This window comes from Periplaneta americana, chromosome 2 (genome assembly GCF_040183065.1).
Source record: "Periplaneta americana isolate PAMFEO1 chromosome 2, P.americana_PAMFEO1_priV1, whole genome shotgun sequence".
Lineage (NCBI taxonomy): Eukaryota > Metazoa > Arthropoda > Insecta > Blattodea > Blattidae > Periplaneta > Periplaneta americana.
Genome location: NC_091118.1, coordinates 109,953,877 through 109,966,977, shown reverse-complemented (window position 1 = coordinate 109,966,977; position 13,101 = coordinate 109,953,877). Strand labels below are relative to the sequence as shown.

General features: G+C 32.9%; 1 protein-coding gene across 1 annotated transcript in view; it reads right to left on the bottom strand.

The window, feature by feature from the left end:
- LOC138694500 (uncharacterized) overlaps positions 1-13,101 on the bottom strand; it is a 39,374-nt gene that overhangs the window by 6,024 nt on the left and 20,249 nt on the right. Inside the window, exon 2 of the mRNA XM_069818275.1 lies at positions 8,541-8,769. Within this exon, the coding sequence (XP_069674376.1) occupies positions 8,541-8,761 (221 nt within the window). The 5' untranslated portion in view covers positions 8,762-8,769. The remainder of the gene's footprint in view (positions 1-8,540; positions 8,770-13,101) is intronic.

Sequence of the window (13,101 nt, the reverse complement as noted above, 5' to 3'; positions counted from 1 at the left end):
TTTATTTTCTCAATTATTTGTTATTTATTACAATTTTACTTCTAATCAGTACTGGGTAACTTTTGGTGCTGGACCTCGGTCTCATTTCACTGGCATTATCACCTTCATCTCATTCAGACGCTAAATAACCTAAGCTGTTGATAAAGCGTCGTAAAAGAACCTACAAAAAAAAAAAAAACTTCTAATTGAGTCCCTTCCTTTGAAAGCTATTGAAGTAGAAATTATTATTAAACCATAGCAAGATGTTAATGTTTCTGATTGGTGTAAGTATTGATCTTTGCAGTGTATCATAACTATCCTATGATCTGATTATCTGTAAACGAAATAGACTAGTCTTAATTTCTTTTTCTTGAAATATTTATACCTTTTATGTTGCTTTCTTTCCATTTCAATATAATGTTGTTTATATAAGTTAAATGAAGTATGAGAAAGAGGGTGTCGTTGTTGCACACTTTTATTAATAATTATTATAAAATTGATCAATCAATCTTCTTAATGTATCCAGCTGTTTGCTGACAACATAAAGTCCACTATAGTCCACTGTAGTCTATTCAGTTGTTGTTTTTCACGAGAAATGAGGGGTATTTTGATCAGTGTTCATTATAGATGCCTGTTGCTAGTAGCCAGAGGTTGGATGTAGTTATAGATAGATAGATAGATAGATAGATAGATAGATAGATAGATAGATAGATAGATAGATAGATAGATAGATAGATAGATAGATAGATAGATAGATAGATAGATAGATAGATAGATAGATAGATAGATAGATAGATAGATAGATAGATAGATAGATAGATAGATAGATAGATAGATAGATAGATAGATAGATAGATAGATAGATAGATAGATAGATAGATAGATAGATAGATAGATAGATAGATAGATAGATAGATAGATAGATAGATAGATAGATAGATAGATAGATAGATAGATAGATAGATAGATAGATAGATAGATAGATAGATAGATAGATAGATAGATAGATAGATAGATAGATAGATAGATAGATAGATAGATAGATAGATAGATAGATAGATAGATAGATAGATAGATAGATAGATAGATAGATAGATAGATAGATAGATAGATAGATAGATAGATAGATAGATAGATAGATAGATAGATAGATAGATAGATAGATAGATAGATAGATAGATAGATAGATAGATAGATAGATAGATAGATAGATAGATAGATAGATAGATAGATAGATAGATAGATAGATAGATAGATAGATAGATAGATAGATAGATAGATAGATAGATAGATAGATAGATAGATAGATAGATAGATAGATAGATAGATAGATAGATAGATAGATAGATAGATAGATAGATAGATAGATAGATAGATAGATAGATAGATAGATAGATAGATAGATAGATAGATAGATAGATAGATAGATAGATAGATAGATAGATAGATAGATAGATAGATAGATAGATAGATAGATAGATAGATAGATAGATAGATAGATAGATAGATAGATAGATAGATAGATAGATAGATAGATAGATAGATAGATAGATAGATAGATAGATAGATAGATAGATAGATAGATAGATAGATAGATAGATAGATAGATAGATAGATAGATAGATAGATAGATAGATAGATAGATAGATAGATAGATAGATAGATAGATAGATAGATAGATAGATAGATAGATAGATAGATAGATAGATAGATAGATAGATAGATAGATAGATAGATAGATAGATAGATAGATAGATAGATAGATAGATAGATAGATAGATAGATAGATAGATAGATAGATAGATAGATAGATAGATAGATAGATAGATAGATAGATAGATAGATAGATAGATAGATAGATAGATAGATAGATAGATAGATAGATAGATAGATAGATAGATAGATAGATAGATAGATAGATAGATAGATAGATAGATAGATAGATAGATAGATAGATAGATAGATAGATAGATAGATAGATAGATAGATAGATAGATAGATAGATAGATAGATAGATAGATAGATAGATAGATAGATAGATAGATAGATAGATAGATAGATAGATAGATAGATAGATAGATAGATAGATAGATAGATAGATAGATAGATAGATAGATAGATAGATAGATAGATAGATAGATAGATAGATAGATAGATAGATAGATAGATAGATAGATAGATAGATAGATAGATAGATAGATAGATAGATAGATAGATAGATAGATAGATAGATAGATAGATAGATAGATAGATAGATAGATAGATAGATAGATAGATAGATAGATAGATAGATAGATAGATAGATAGATAGATAGATAGATAGATAGATAGATAGATAGATAGATAGATAGATAGATAGATAGATAGATAGATAGATAGATAGATAGATAGATAGATAGATAGATAGATAGATAGATAGATAGATAGATAGATAGATAGATAGATAGATAGATAGATAGATAGATATTTATTAGCCTTAGGAAATACAATGATTTCATGGCATCGTCAGAGTGAATACATAATAAATATGCGGTTACATACATGTTATTCCGACATACAAGATGTCTACAATAATATACAAATAATATACAATCAACACATTCAGTAATGAAGTCAATTCTCCACAGTTTTCTTCAGACCATTACTTGTACAAGGTTCTTGGTTTCCTTATCTTCTTGGGCAGTCTCACCCCAGACATGAATCAGATAGAAAAGAAGAGCAGTAAACACAAAAGGAGATACTAACTACTGTAAGCTAAATTTGGAGTGCTAAACTAAGATACTCATTGACAGTAAAAGGCATGTGGAAAAGTAAAATATGTTTTCAATATATACTGCAGGGCTGTGGTTATAAGATTGATAAATTTAGAAACTATTTTATGTTTTATTTTAATTAGACATATTGCTGTAAATAATAGATTAAATATATTTCTTTCTTCTAGAATACCGGTATGAAACAAGGGTCGTCTCCTTACTTCACCAAAAAATGGACTTATAGATTAAATTCATTTCTATTTTCTAATAATAATAATTTAAGAGTAAAGGATGCATCAGTACAAGATTTAAGATCGTCCCTTACGAAATCCGCATTGAGCTTCATCTAAATTTGTTACAAAATACATTTTTAATTTATTACTGTATTAATATTTTTCATAAATCTTATAAGAAGGGTTCATAAGTCCTATTCCTCTATAAATACTAGGATCTTTCAATCACCTCTTTTTAATATTAGGATAATAATGACGTCTTTCCTTTCTTGTGAAGTTTCTCCTGAGATATAAATTTCATTAAACAATTTTAATTTTTTTAACGAATACTTCTACTTTATAGCTTCCTAGAAGGGGATTTTTCATTCTTTAATGTGTTCAAAGCCACTTCAAGTTGATTTAATAATTTTCATATATTCAGAATTACAATCTAATTTTCCGAAATTAGCATCCTTACAAAGATTATCATAGTAATTAGAAATTGAAGACTTCCCGCCAAAAAAAAAATCAAATTATTGAAATGTTTAACTTAGGTGGAAAAAGTAATTATGTAGCATTCATTTAGAATAATAAATTTTATTAATGCATTCAATAGCAGAATAAACTTGTATCCTTGATTATTCAAATCGTTCTGCTAGTAAATATGCAGTAGATCTAATGAAATATGCCTCTGAAATTACTTTCCTTTCTCCTGAACACGAATTATAGTTTTGTTGGTTACATCCTTATTCTGGGGAGGTCTATAAAATGTTTAACAGATTCTCGGGTGTCTTGTTGTTAAGTGTTTAAGAATTTTGTAAGTGTTTGGTCTTAGTCTGTATAAATCATGTTCCTTCCGTGAAACAAATTTTTCACGAGACAGTCTCTTACTTTTCCTGGTTTGTCTTTTGTAATGAAGTGCAGACAATCTATAATGATTTATTTTGTTTTTTATCGTCTTCTTTAATGTATTTTCCACTCTTCATCACATATTTTAAAATAATTTTTACGTGAAACTTTTATCATGCCTAGACTCTTTTCTGCAGTTTTCTTTATTATTATTATTTATTTATTTTTTTTTTTAATTTTGTCACTCATGTTCGATTTCTTGGCTTTCTTCAGTATATTATAAGTGCTCATCCTCCCTTTTCTTATATATAGTAGCCATTTTATGCCGTCATCATTAAACAGATGAACCTTGAATAATTTTGGTCTGGAACCTTCCTGTTACCATATCATTTTCTATTATTTTCCCATCGTTATGAAAATGAAGTCTAGTGGTCTGTGTCTAATGTGGCGCCTCTATAGAAACTTACATCTTTACTGATAATTATTTTTGTCATTTTCTCATTATCAATTTGTATATTGACTCGTTGTTTCTTATAAAGATTACTGAACAGTCTTCTCTCTTTCCAATTGGTGTGGATCGGAAAGAGAAAAGACTGTTCAGTAATCTTTATATGAAACAACAAGTCAAAGTGAGAAGAGGAGAAGAAATGTCAGAAGGAAGTGAAATTTGGAGAGGAGTACGTCAAGAACGTCCTTAATCACCTACCCTGTTTAACATCTACTTGGAGGATTTAGTAAAGAACTGTTTTCAGAACATGAAAGGAGTGATAGTAGGAGGAAGAAGAAAAATGTGCTTATGATTTGCTGATGATATGGCGTTGTTAGCAGAAGAGGAGATGATACTAAAGGATATGCTACTGGAGCTAAATGACCTGTTGTGAGCAGCATGGAATGACGATAAATGCAAATAAGACAAAGACCATGATCATAGGAAGAAAAATACAGAAGATAAACTTACGAATTCAAAATGAAACGGTAGAGTAAGTGGACAGTTTCAAATACTTGGGGTGTACTATGAGAAGTAACATGAGCTGCTGCCAGGAAGTAAAAAGAAGGATAGCAATGGCCAAGGAAGTTTTTAATAGAAAAAGGAGCATCTTCTGCGGACCTCTGGAAAAAGAACTAAGGAAGAGATTAGTGAAGTGCTTTGTATGGAGTGTGGTATTGTATGGGGCAGAAACATGGACATTACGACGAAGTGAAGAGAAGCGAATAGAAGCATTTGAAATGTGGATATGGAGAAGAATGGAATGTGTATAGTGGACAGACAGAATAAGAAATGAAGCTATGTTTCAAAAAGTTGGTGAAGAAAGAATGATGCTGAAACAGATCAGGAAGAGGAAAAGGAATTGGTTGGGTCACTGGCTGAGAAGAAACTGCCTATTGAAGGATGCACTGGAAAGAATGGTGAATGGGAGAAGAGTTCGGGTAGAAGAAGATAACAGATGATAGACAACATTAAGATATATGGATCATATGAGGAAACAAAGATAGTGTTAGTTGGGAGACCGGAGGGAAAAAGACCTTTAGGGAGGCCGAGACGTAGATGGGAGGATAATATTAAAATGGATTTGAGGGAGGTGGGATATGGTGATAGAGACTGGATTAATCTTGCACAGGATAGGGACCGATGGCGGGCTTATGTGAGGGCGGCAATGAACCTTCAGGTTCCTTAAAAGCCATTTGTAAGTAAGTATGAGGAAACAAAGAGAAGGCAGAAAATAGGAAAGATTGGAGAAAGCTGGGTTTGCAGTGAAAGACCTGCCCTTGGGCAGAACACTAAATGGATGAATGAATCCTATTATGAATCTTGAGTCCCAATCCGTGGCGTCGTGGTCTAAGGCATCCTGCCTAGGACTCACGTTACAGAATGTGCGCTGGTTCGAGTCCTCATGGAGGAAGAAATTTTCTCATGAAATTTTGGCATCGTGATGCACTTGGGGAGCTATGATAGGTAGCGAAATCCGGTTGCAAAAGCCAGCTATAACAGCTGGGGGGATCATCGTGCTAACCGCATGATACCTCCATTCTGGTTGGATGATCATCCACTTCTGCTTCGGCATGTGGGCATGAGGCCAGCAGCTGGTTGGTCAGTCTGGGCCCTTCACAGGGTGTAGCATCACGGATTATTATTATTATTATTATTATTATTATTATTATTATTATTATTATTATTATTATTATTATTATTATTATTATTATTATTATGAATTTTGAATCTCGTGCATGCCAAGTTAATTTGTGTAGGCCTATTCCTTTATGTTCCAAACTTCATTCATATTTCTATATTTGTTGAAGCAGCAAAAATCTATGAGTCTTTCGTCTTTCCCCATTAGAATATATTGTTTGTTTTACATATCACGAATCCAGTATCTACTATAAGTAACTTGATTTTTTCCGGTTTTGAGTTATCTACTTCAATAGATTATTTAAATACAGTACAGCATTCTATACATTTTTTTAAAATGTTCACTACTACTACTACTACTACTACTACTACTACTACTACTACTACTACTACTACTACTGTTGCTGCTGCTGCTGCTGCTACAGTTGTAATACTTGTAGTACTGTTAACTTTATTAACCTTTCTTTCTGGCCATATTAGTAGGCCTACCACTCAATTTTAGTAATAAATGGTTTAAAAGTATGTGTCTGAAACCTCAAGAATAAACCATGTTTATTTCATTCTTCTGAAATAAAAAAAATAGTAAGTTATGTGTATATACGCTCTTGATAAAAATAATTTACAGGAGAAAATAAATGAAACCTCAAGACAACTAGAACAGTGGTTAGCTAGCAATAGACTAAAACTGAATGTCAGTAAAACCGTTTAAATGTATTTCAGTCACAAACAACTACATGACTCCATTGAAATACTACTTAATAATACTGAAATAAAGGACGTCAATTGTACAAAATTTTTAGGGATATGGATTGATTCCAACCTCACGTGGGAAAGTCATATTCAATTCTTAACTGATAAACTAAGTCGTTTGTGTTATGCTTTCCGTGTCCTAACCAATATAACTCCCAAGGAACTACTTAGATCGGTTTACTTTGGCTATGTTCACTCTGTATTATCATATGGGATAATTATCTGGGGGTCGTCATCAAAACTTGCACAAGTGTTTAGACTGCAAAAGAGAATATTGAAAATTATAAAGAAGGTACCTATTCGCTCTGATAGTAAAAAAATATTCAAAGAGTTTGATATTTTGCCCCTACCTTGTATTTACATTCTTGAAACAGTCTGTTTCATCCACCAAAATTATGATAGTTTTAAAATAAACTCTGATTATTACACCTACAGCACAAGAACATGCAATAATTTAAATTTTAATCATCATAGGTTATCCAAAAGTCTCAATAGCTTATCACATACAGGGATAAGACTTTACAACAAACTCCCTGTTGAAACTAAGCCCTTAACTATGCTAGATTCAAAAAGTCAATGAAACATATTTTACTTTCCCACATGCCTTTTACTGTCAATGAGTATCTTAGTTTAGCACTCCAAATTTAGCTTACAGTAGTTAGTATCTCCTTTTGTGTTTACTGCTCTTCTTTTCTGTTTGCTTCATGTTGGGGTGAGACTGCTCAAGAAGATAAGGAAACCAAGAACTTTGTACAAATAATGGTCTGAAGAAAACTGTGGAGAATTGACTTCATTACAGAATGTGTTGATTGTATATTATTGTAGACATCTTGTATGTCGGAATAACATGTATGTAACCGCATATTTATTATGTATTCACTCTGACGATGCCATGAAATCATTGTATTTCCTAAGGCTAATAAATATCTATCTATCTATCTATCTATCTATCTATCTATCTATCTATCTATCTATCTATCTATCTATCTATCTATCTATCTATCTATCTATCTATCTATCTATCTATCTATCTACCTACCTACCTACCTACCTACCTACCTACCTACCTACCTACCTACCTATCTATCTATGAGTAAATATGTGTGAGATTTCTTAAAGAGGAATGAATATTAAATTTTATTCTTACAACAATGTTATAATTCTTTGTCACAATATAACATACACATTTTTTCAGTACTCTGCGTTCAACATCCTGCCCACATGAACTTTGAGACAAGAACTAAAGTTAAGTTATAAGTAAGGAAATACCTTATGTAAATGAAGGGGTGAGAATGAGATACTTTTAATAAAAATGTTTTTTATGCGAATTGATTTATTACACATACGGAAAAGCTACTATTAAAATATTATAAAAATTACTCAACAAATGATGCAAGTATTGCGCGGAAGAATTTATGATAACGCACATAATAGCACTGCACTCTAAACCTTAACATGCTCTCCTGTAAAATTTTGTGTGTGGCTTAGAACTATATCATTCTCATTCCTTCACATATTAACACTATAAAATAAATAAATAAAAACAAAATGAGAAAAATTACTTCTTACCAATGCAAAACTCCAAAGTACAAAAATAATTCTAAAATATTGACCAAACTACAAAGAAGCAAAGAAGAGTAGTGCATCCTAGGACAATTCTGGCAGGAAATGTAACAGATCATTTTAGTCTAATCCATGATAGCAGTGATTATGTAAATGGGAATGGTAACGAGAAGAGCAGTGGTGATGGTGGTAGTGGTAGTGATATTGATGCTGGCGGTGGCAGCAGTTCTTACAGTGATGGTGTTCATAACTTTGAAATCAGTGATGTCCATATGATCAATATTATTATATACTATTTTCACTCACTGTGTTGGCTTCGTGGGCATTATGTCAAGTTGACGGCATGGAGGCAAGGAAGAGGCCACAACCACACAGGAAGACGGCTTGGTTTCAGTTATTATTCGCTGTTCAACTACAACTTTAGTGGTTGCACTCATTCTCAATAGCCATCGGGCATCTCTGTCCAACTCATCAGCCATGCCAAGATTCAAGGACACAGCTGTGATAACCACGTACCAGAGATTCATGACACCAACTGTGAACAAGCAGTGTGATATGAAGTAGGCTAAGTTAGATTAGGTATACACAAACAAAGAAGAAAGAGCTTTTTCATATGCAGTTACGATTAATTGATTTTCTTCGTATTTATTTTGAGAGTATATTGATCAGAGTCCTAGTTATTGAAAGAAATAAAAATAAATAAAGTTTTCTATCTATGCAATTTTGAATTTAAGTTCATTTACTTTATTGTCACTCCAGATGGAAAAATATTTTTTTCAATGTATTTTACGTTTAATACTACGATCCTGTTTCATCACCATCATCATCATCACCACCACCATCATCATCATCATCATCATCATCGGTGGTGGTGGTGGTGGTGGTGGTGGTGGTGGTGCCTGCTTCTAACTATTGAATTTCTGATTTAAATTAACTTTTATGAATTGTAGAAACATATTGCACAGAAATTAATAAATATTACAATATTTTAAAATTGTAATATAGAATTACTAAATGAAATGAATTATGTACTTTTAATTTTGTAACATTTTATAAATAAAACTGAAATATATACCGTAGGCTGGTGCCTTCTTGGTATAACTTGTGAGGTCCAGACCTGTCTTCGGACAGTTGACTAAATAGCAACTCAGGGTGTAAAGATAGTTTTAACTCGTCAACTTTTCTCTTGCGATTTTCGCCAACAAAATCATCATACACAACTTCATGTATGGTGTCGTAGTGGCGCATTATATTATGTTTTCGTCTTTCTTTTATAATTTTCTGACATAAAGGTAGTGAAAATGTTCTCCAGCTGATCAAAGAATAGCAGCTTTCCCATAACATATGAAAAGAACATGGTTGGTGATCACGTTTCTTTCGTTTCCCTACGTCCATTATGCATGACAGGTAATTACAACTCAAGAGACAAGAGAATATTGAAGAATTCTGAACAGTTAACTAAAGCAACCAACTCCTTCTCCTCCACTGCAACGATACCACCCCTACTCTTCACTCGCGAGTTATTTCTTCGGCTCTCCTCCTTCAGCTGAGTGCTCGTCTTCGATGGGCACCATTTGGACAGGGTTGGTCTAGATGCCTAGGTGAAAAGTATCTAATATCTAAATATATAATCGAATATTATTATAGGCTACACACTTCCGATTTCTACTATCGCAAAGGGAAACTCTCAGCGTTGTGGCTAGGATAGTTAAAATCGGCTACATCTGTTCAGCATTGTTTTATATATCGGAATATTTGAACCTTAAACACGAAAAATACCAGTTCTGAGACTACCAACTGAAGACTATATATTACGTACCTTCCGATACTTTTCTTCCAGAGACAATATAAATCAATGTTGAAACAGCTGTAAGCCGCACATGCTTACACAATTAACACGAGTAAGATCGCCATTTAATCAATTATTTACAATATAAATATTTATTTGGATAGCGTACGTCTTCTTGGGACGCGCGGTAGCGTCGCTTTAAAGGTGCTGCACTGCAACACTGCAAGCTGATAGCTTGCGGGTTCGATTCCTGAAGAGGCAATGGATTTTTTCCATTGTTCAAATCCTTCTGGCCACTGTAACTCTGGGATACATTCAACCTCTAAGGGGATTTCCTTGGGGGTAAATGTGGCAAGAACGTAGGACTAACATCTTTACTGCAACTTATGCCGATTGTCTGTGAAGGTCGGAACCTTAACCTCCTGCCATCATGGCTTGTAATAGGATAACTTTACTTTACATCTTCTTTCTTAAGTCACAAATTTTCTCCATTTCCTCCTTCTTCGCCTTCATTTCTGTCTTCATTGTCTACTATTTTGGATGCCTTATTTTGCCTCATATTCAGGAAGGTGTAGGTCTATCATTAATTTTATCATCTTGTCTATATAGAAGTTTGAAAGCGTGAATATTACAGTTTAAAGCCAAACCAACTATATGACTTAAAAATAATAGAATATAAGTAATATCATCATTATTATCATCAATCACACCGGGTAGGCAATTAAATTATTTCCGGAGGAATCGGTTTTGGAGTCCAAGATTTAGGGTGCCGACTGCCGTCCCAAATCTCGTCTCTTTTCTTAGTCGTAATTGCGGTAAATGCTGTTTTGGTACTCTTTCTTCATCCACGCGTAAAAAATACTCTGTATAATTGAAGACCTCCCCGGAGAAGGGATGTAACATCAAATTATTGAAATGTGTAACTCAGGTGAAAAAAGTAACTTTGAAGCATTCATTTATAACAATAAATTATTTAATAGCAGAATAAACTTGTATCCTTGATGAGTCAAATGGTTTTGCTAGTAAATATAGGTCTAATGAAATATGCCCCTAAAATTATTTTCGTTTTTCCTTAAACTTACTTACTTATTTGCTTACAAATGCCTTTTAAGGAACCCGAAGGTTCATTGCCGGCATCACATAAGCCCGCCATCGGTCCCTATTCTGTGCAAGATTAATCCTGTATCATCATTTCTCACCTCCCTCAAATCTATTTTAATATTATCCTCCCATCTACGTCTCTGCATCCCCAAACGTCTTTTTCCCTCCGGCCTCCCAACTAACACTCTAGGCTATATGCATTTCTGGATTCGCCCATACGTGCTACATGCCCTGCCCATCTGAAACGTCTGGATTTAATGTTCCTAATTATGTCAGGTGAATAATACAATGCGTGCAGTTCTGCATAGTATAACTTTCTCCATTCTCCTGTAATTTTATCCCTTTTAGCGCCAAATATTTTCCTAATAACCTTATTCTCAAACGCCCTTAACCTCTGTTCCTCTCTCAAAGTGAGAGTCCAAGTTTCACAACCATACAGAACAACCGGTAATAAAATTGTTTTATAAATTCTAACTTCCTGATTTTTTGACAGCAGACGAGATGACTAAAGCTTCTGAATCGAATAATAACACGCATTTCCCATATTTATTCGTCGTTTAATTTCCTTCCGAGTGTCATTTATATTTGTTACAGTTGATCCAAGATATTTGAATTTTTCCACCTCTTCGAAGGATAAATCTCCAATTTTTATATTTCTATTTCGTACAATATTCTGGTCACGAGACATAATCATATACTTCGTCTTTTCGGGGTTTACTTTCAAACCTATCTCTTTACTTGCTTCAAGTAAAATTCCCGTGTTTTCCCCAATCGTTCGTGGATTTTCTCCTAACATATTCACATCATCCGCATAGACAAGAAGCTGATGTAACCCGTTCAATTCCTAACCCTCTCTGTTAACCTGAACTTTCCTACTGGCATATTCTAGAGCGAAGTTAAAAAGTAAAGATGATAGTGATAGTGCAGCTCCGCAGGTAACACGAAACACGAATTATATTTTTGTTGGTTACATTCTTATTCCGGGCAGATCTTCAATTTCTCTCCTGTCTCTTTTGTTTCTTCTTCCACAGTGTCTTTTTCTTTCAATATTTGGACAGTCCTTAACATTTCGTAAGAAAAGTATTTCTGTTGTCTGTATTTTGTTTCTTTTTCTTAATATGTGTATGTATTTATGTAGGCCTACAGTATATAGTCAAATTCATAGTTTAAATTAATTAAAATATTATCACTCAGTGCGATTTTTTAACGAACCAAATGTTGTGATAATTCTAAAATAGAATTTGAAAGCTCTAAACCTAAAGCAAACAAATTAGTGCTACTGAGGCAATATATTTCCACATTAAAGTCAGATGTCTGCAGGCTACAAAATACTAAGATACCGTAACCTTAATGATGTTTTGAAGAAAGTGGCCCCTTTTATCTAATTTCGTGGAACATACAGTATCAGACTTTCAACCTACGTCATGAATTTGTCTCCATTAATGTAATGAATCTATAATAACAGCATTGGAAACTACTACCGGTATGTAACAGAGAGTTTCAGAATTACAGATTGACAGAGATTTGCATATTTAATCGAATGAATTCGCACTTCCAACCAAGGTCTCATTACTGAATTTTAAAACCACTAAATTTAACCACAATGTGGTCTAAAGGTCTGTGATTGATGTTATACCAACAGCTTTTTTTTATTTCTCGGCATACGAATAATAAGAGAAAGGATTGTGATTCTGTAATAGGCTACATTCATGAAAAAAAGTTTTCAGCTTCTCAGAATTGTCTTCGATATCCCATCTGTCTGTCTGTCTGTCTGTCGACCTATATAGCGATTTCTCCTAAATTATTGAACGGATTTTGTTAATATTCAGTACCTACTAGTCAATTCATCAGAAAATATGTACGTGACATGTAGTTATTTACTAAAAATTAACAGGCCTTTACTTGAAAAAATAAACAAAAAGAAAAACTGGCGATCTGCTCTAAATCGACTCTAAATTGTTTTCCCTTCTTACCAAA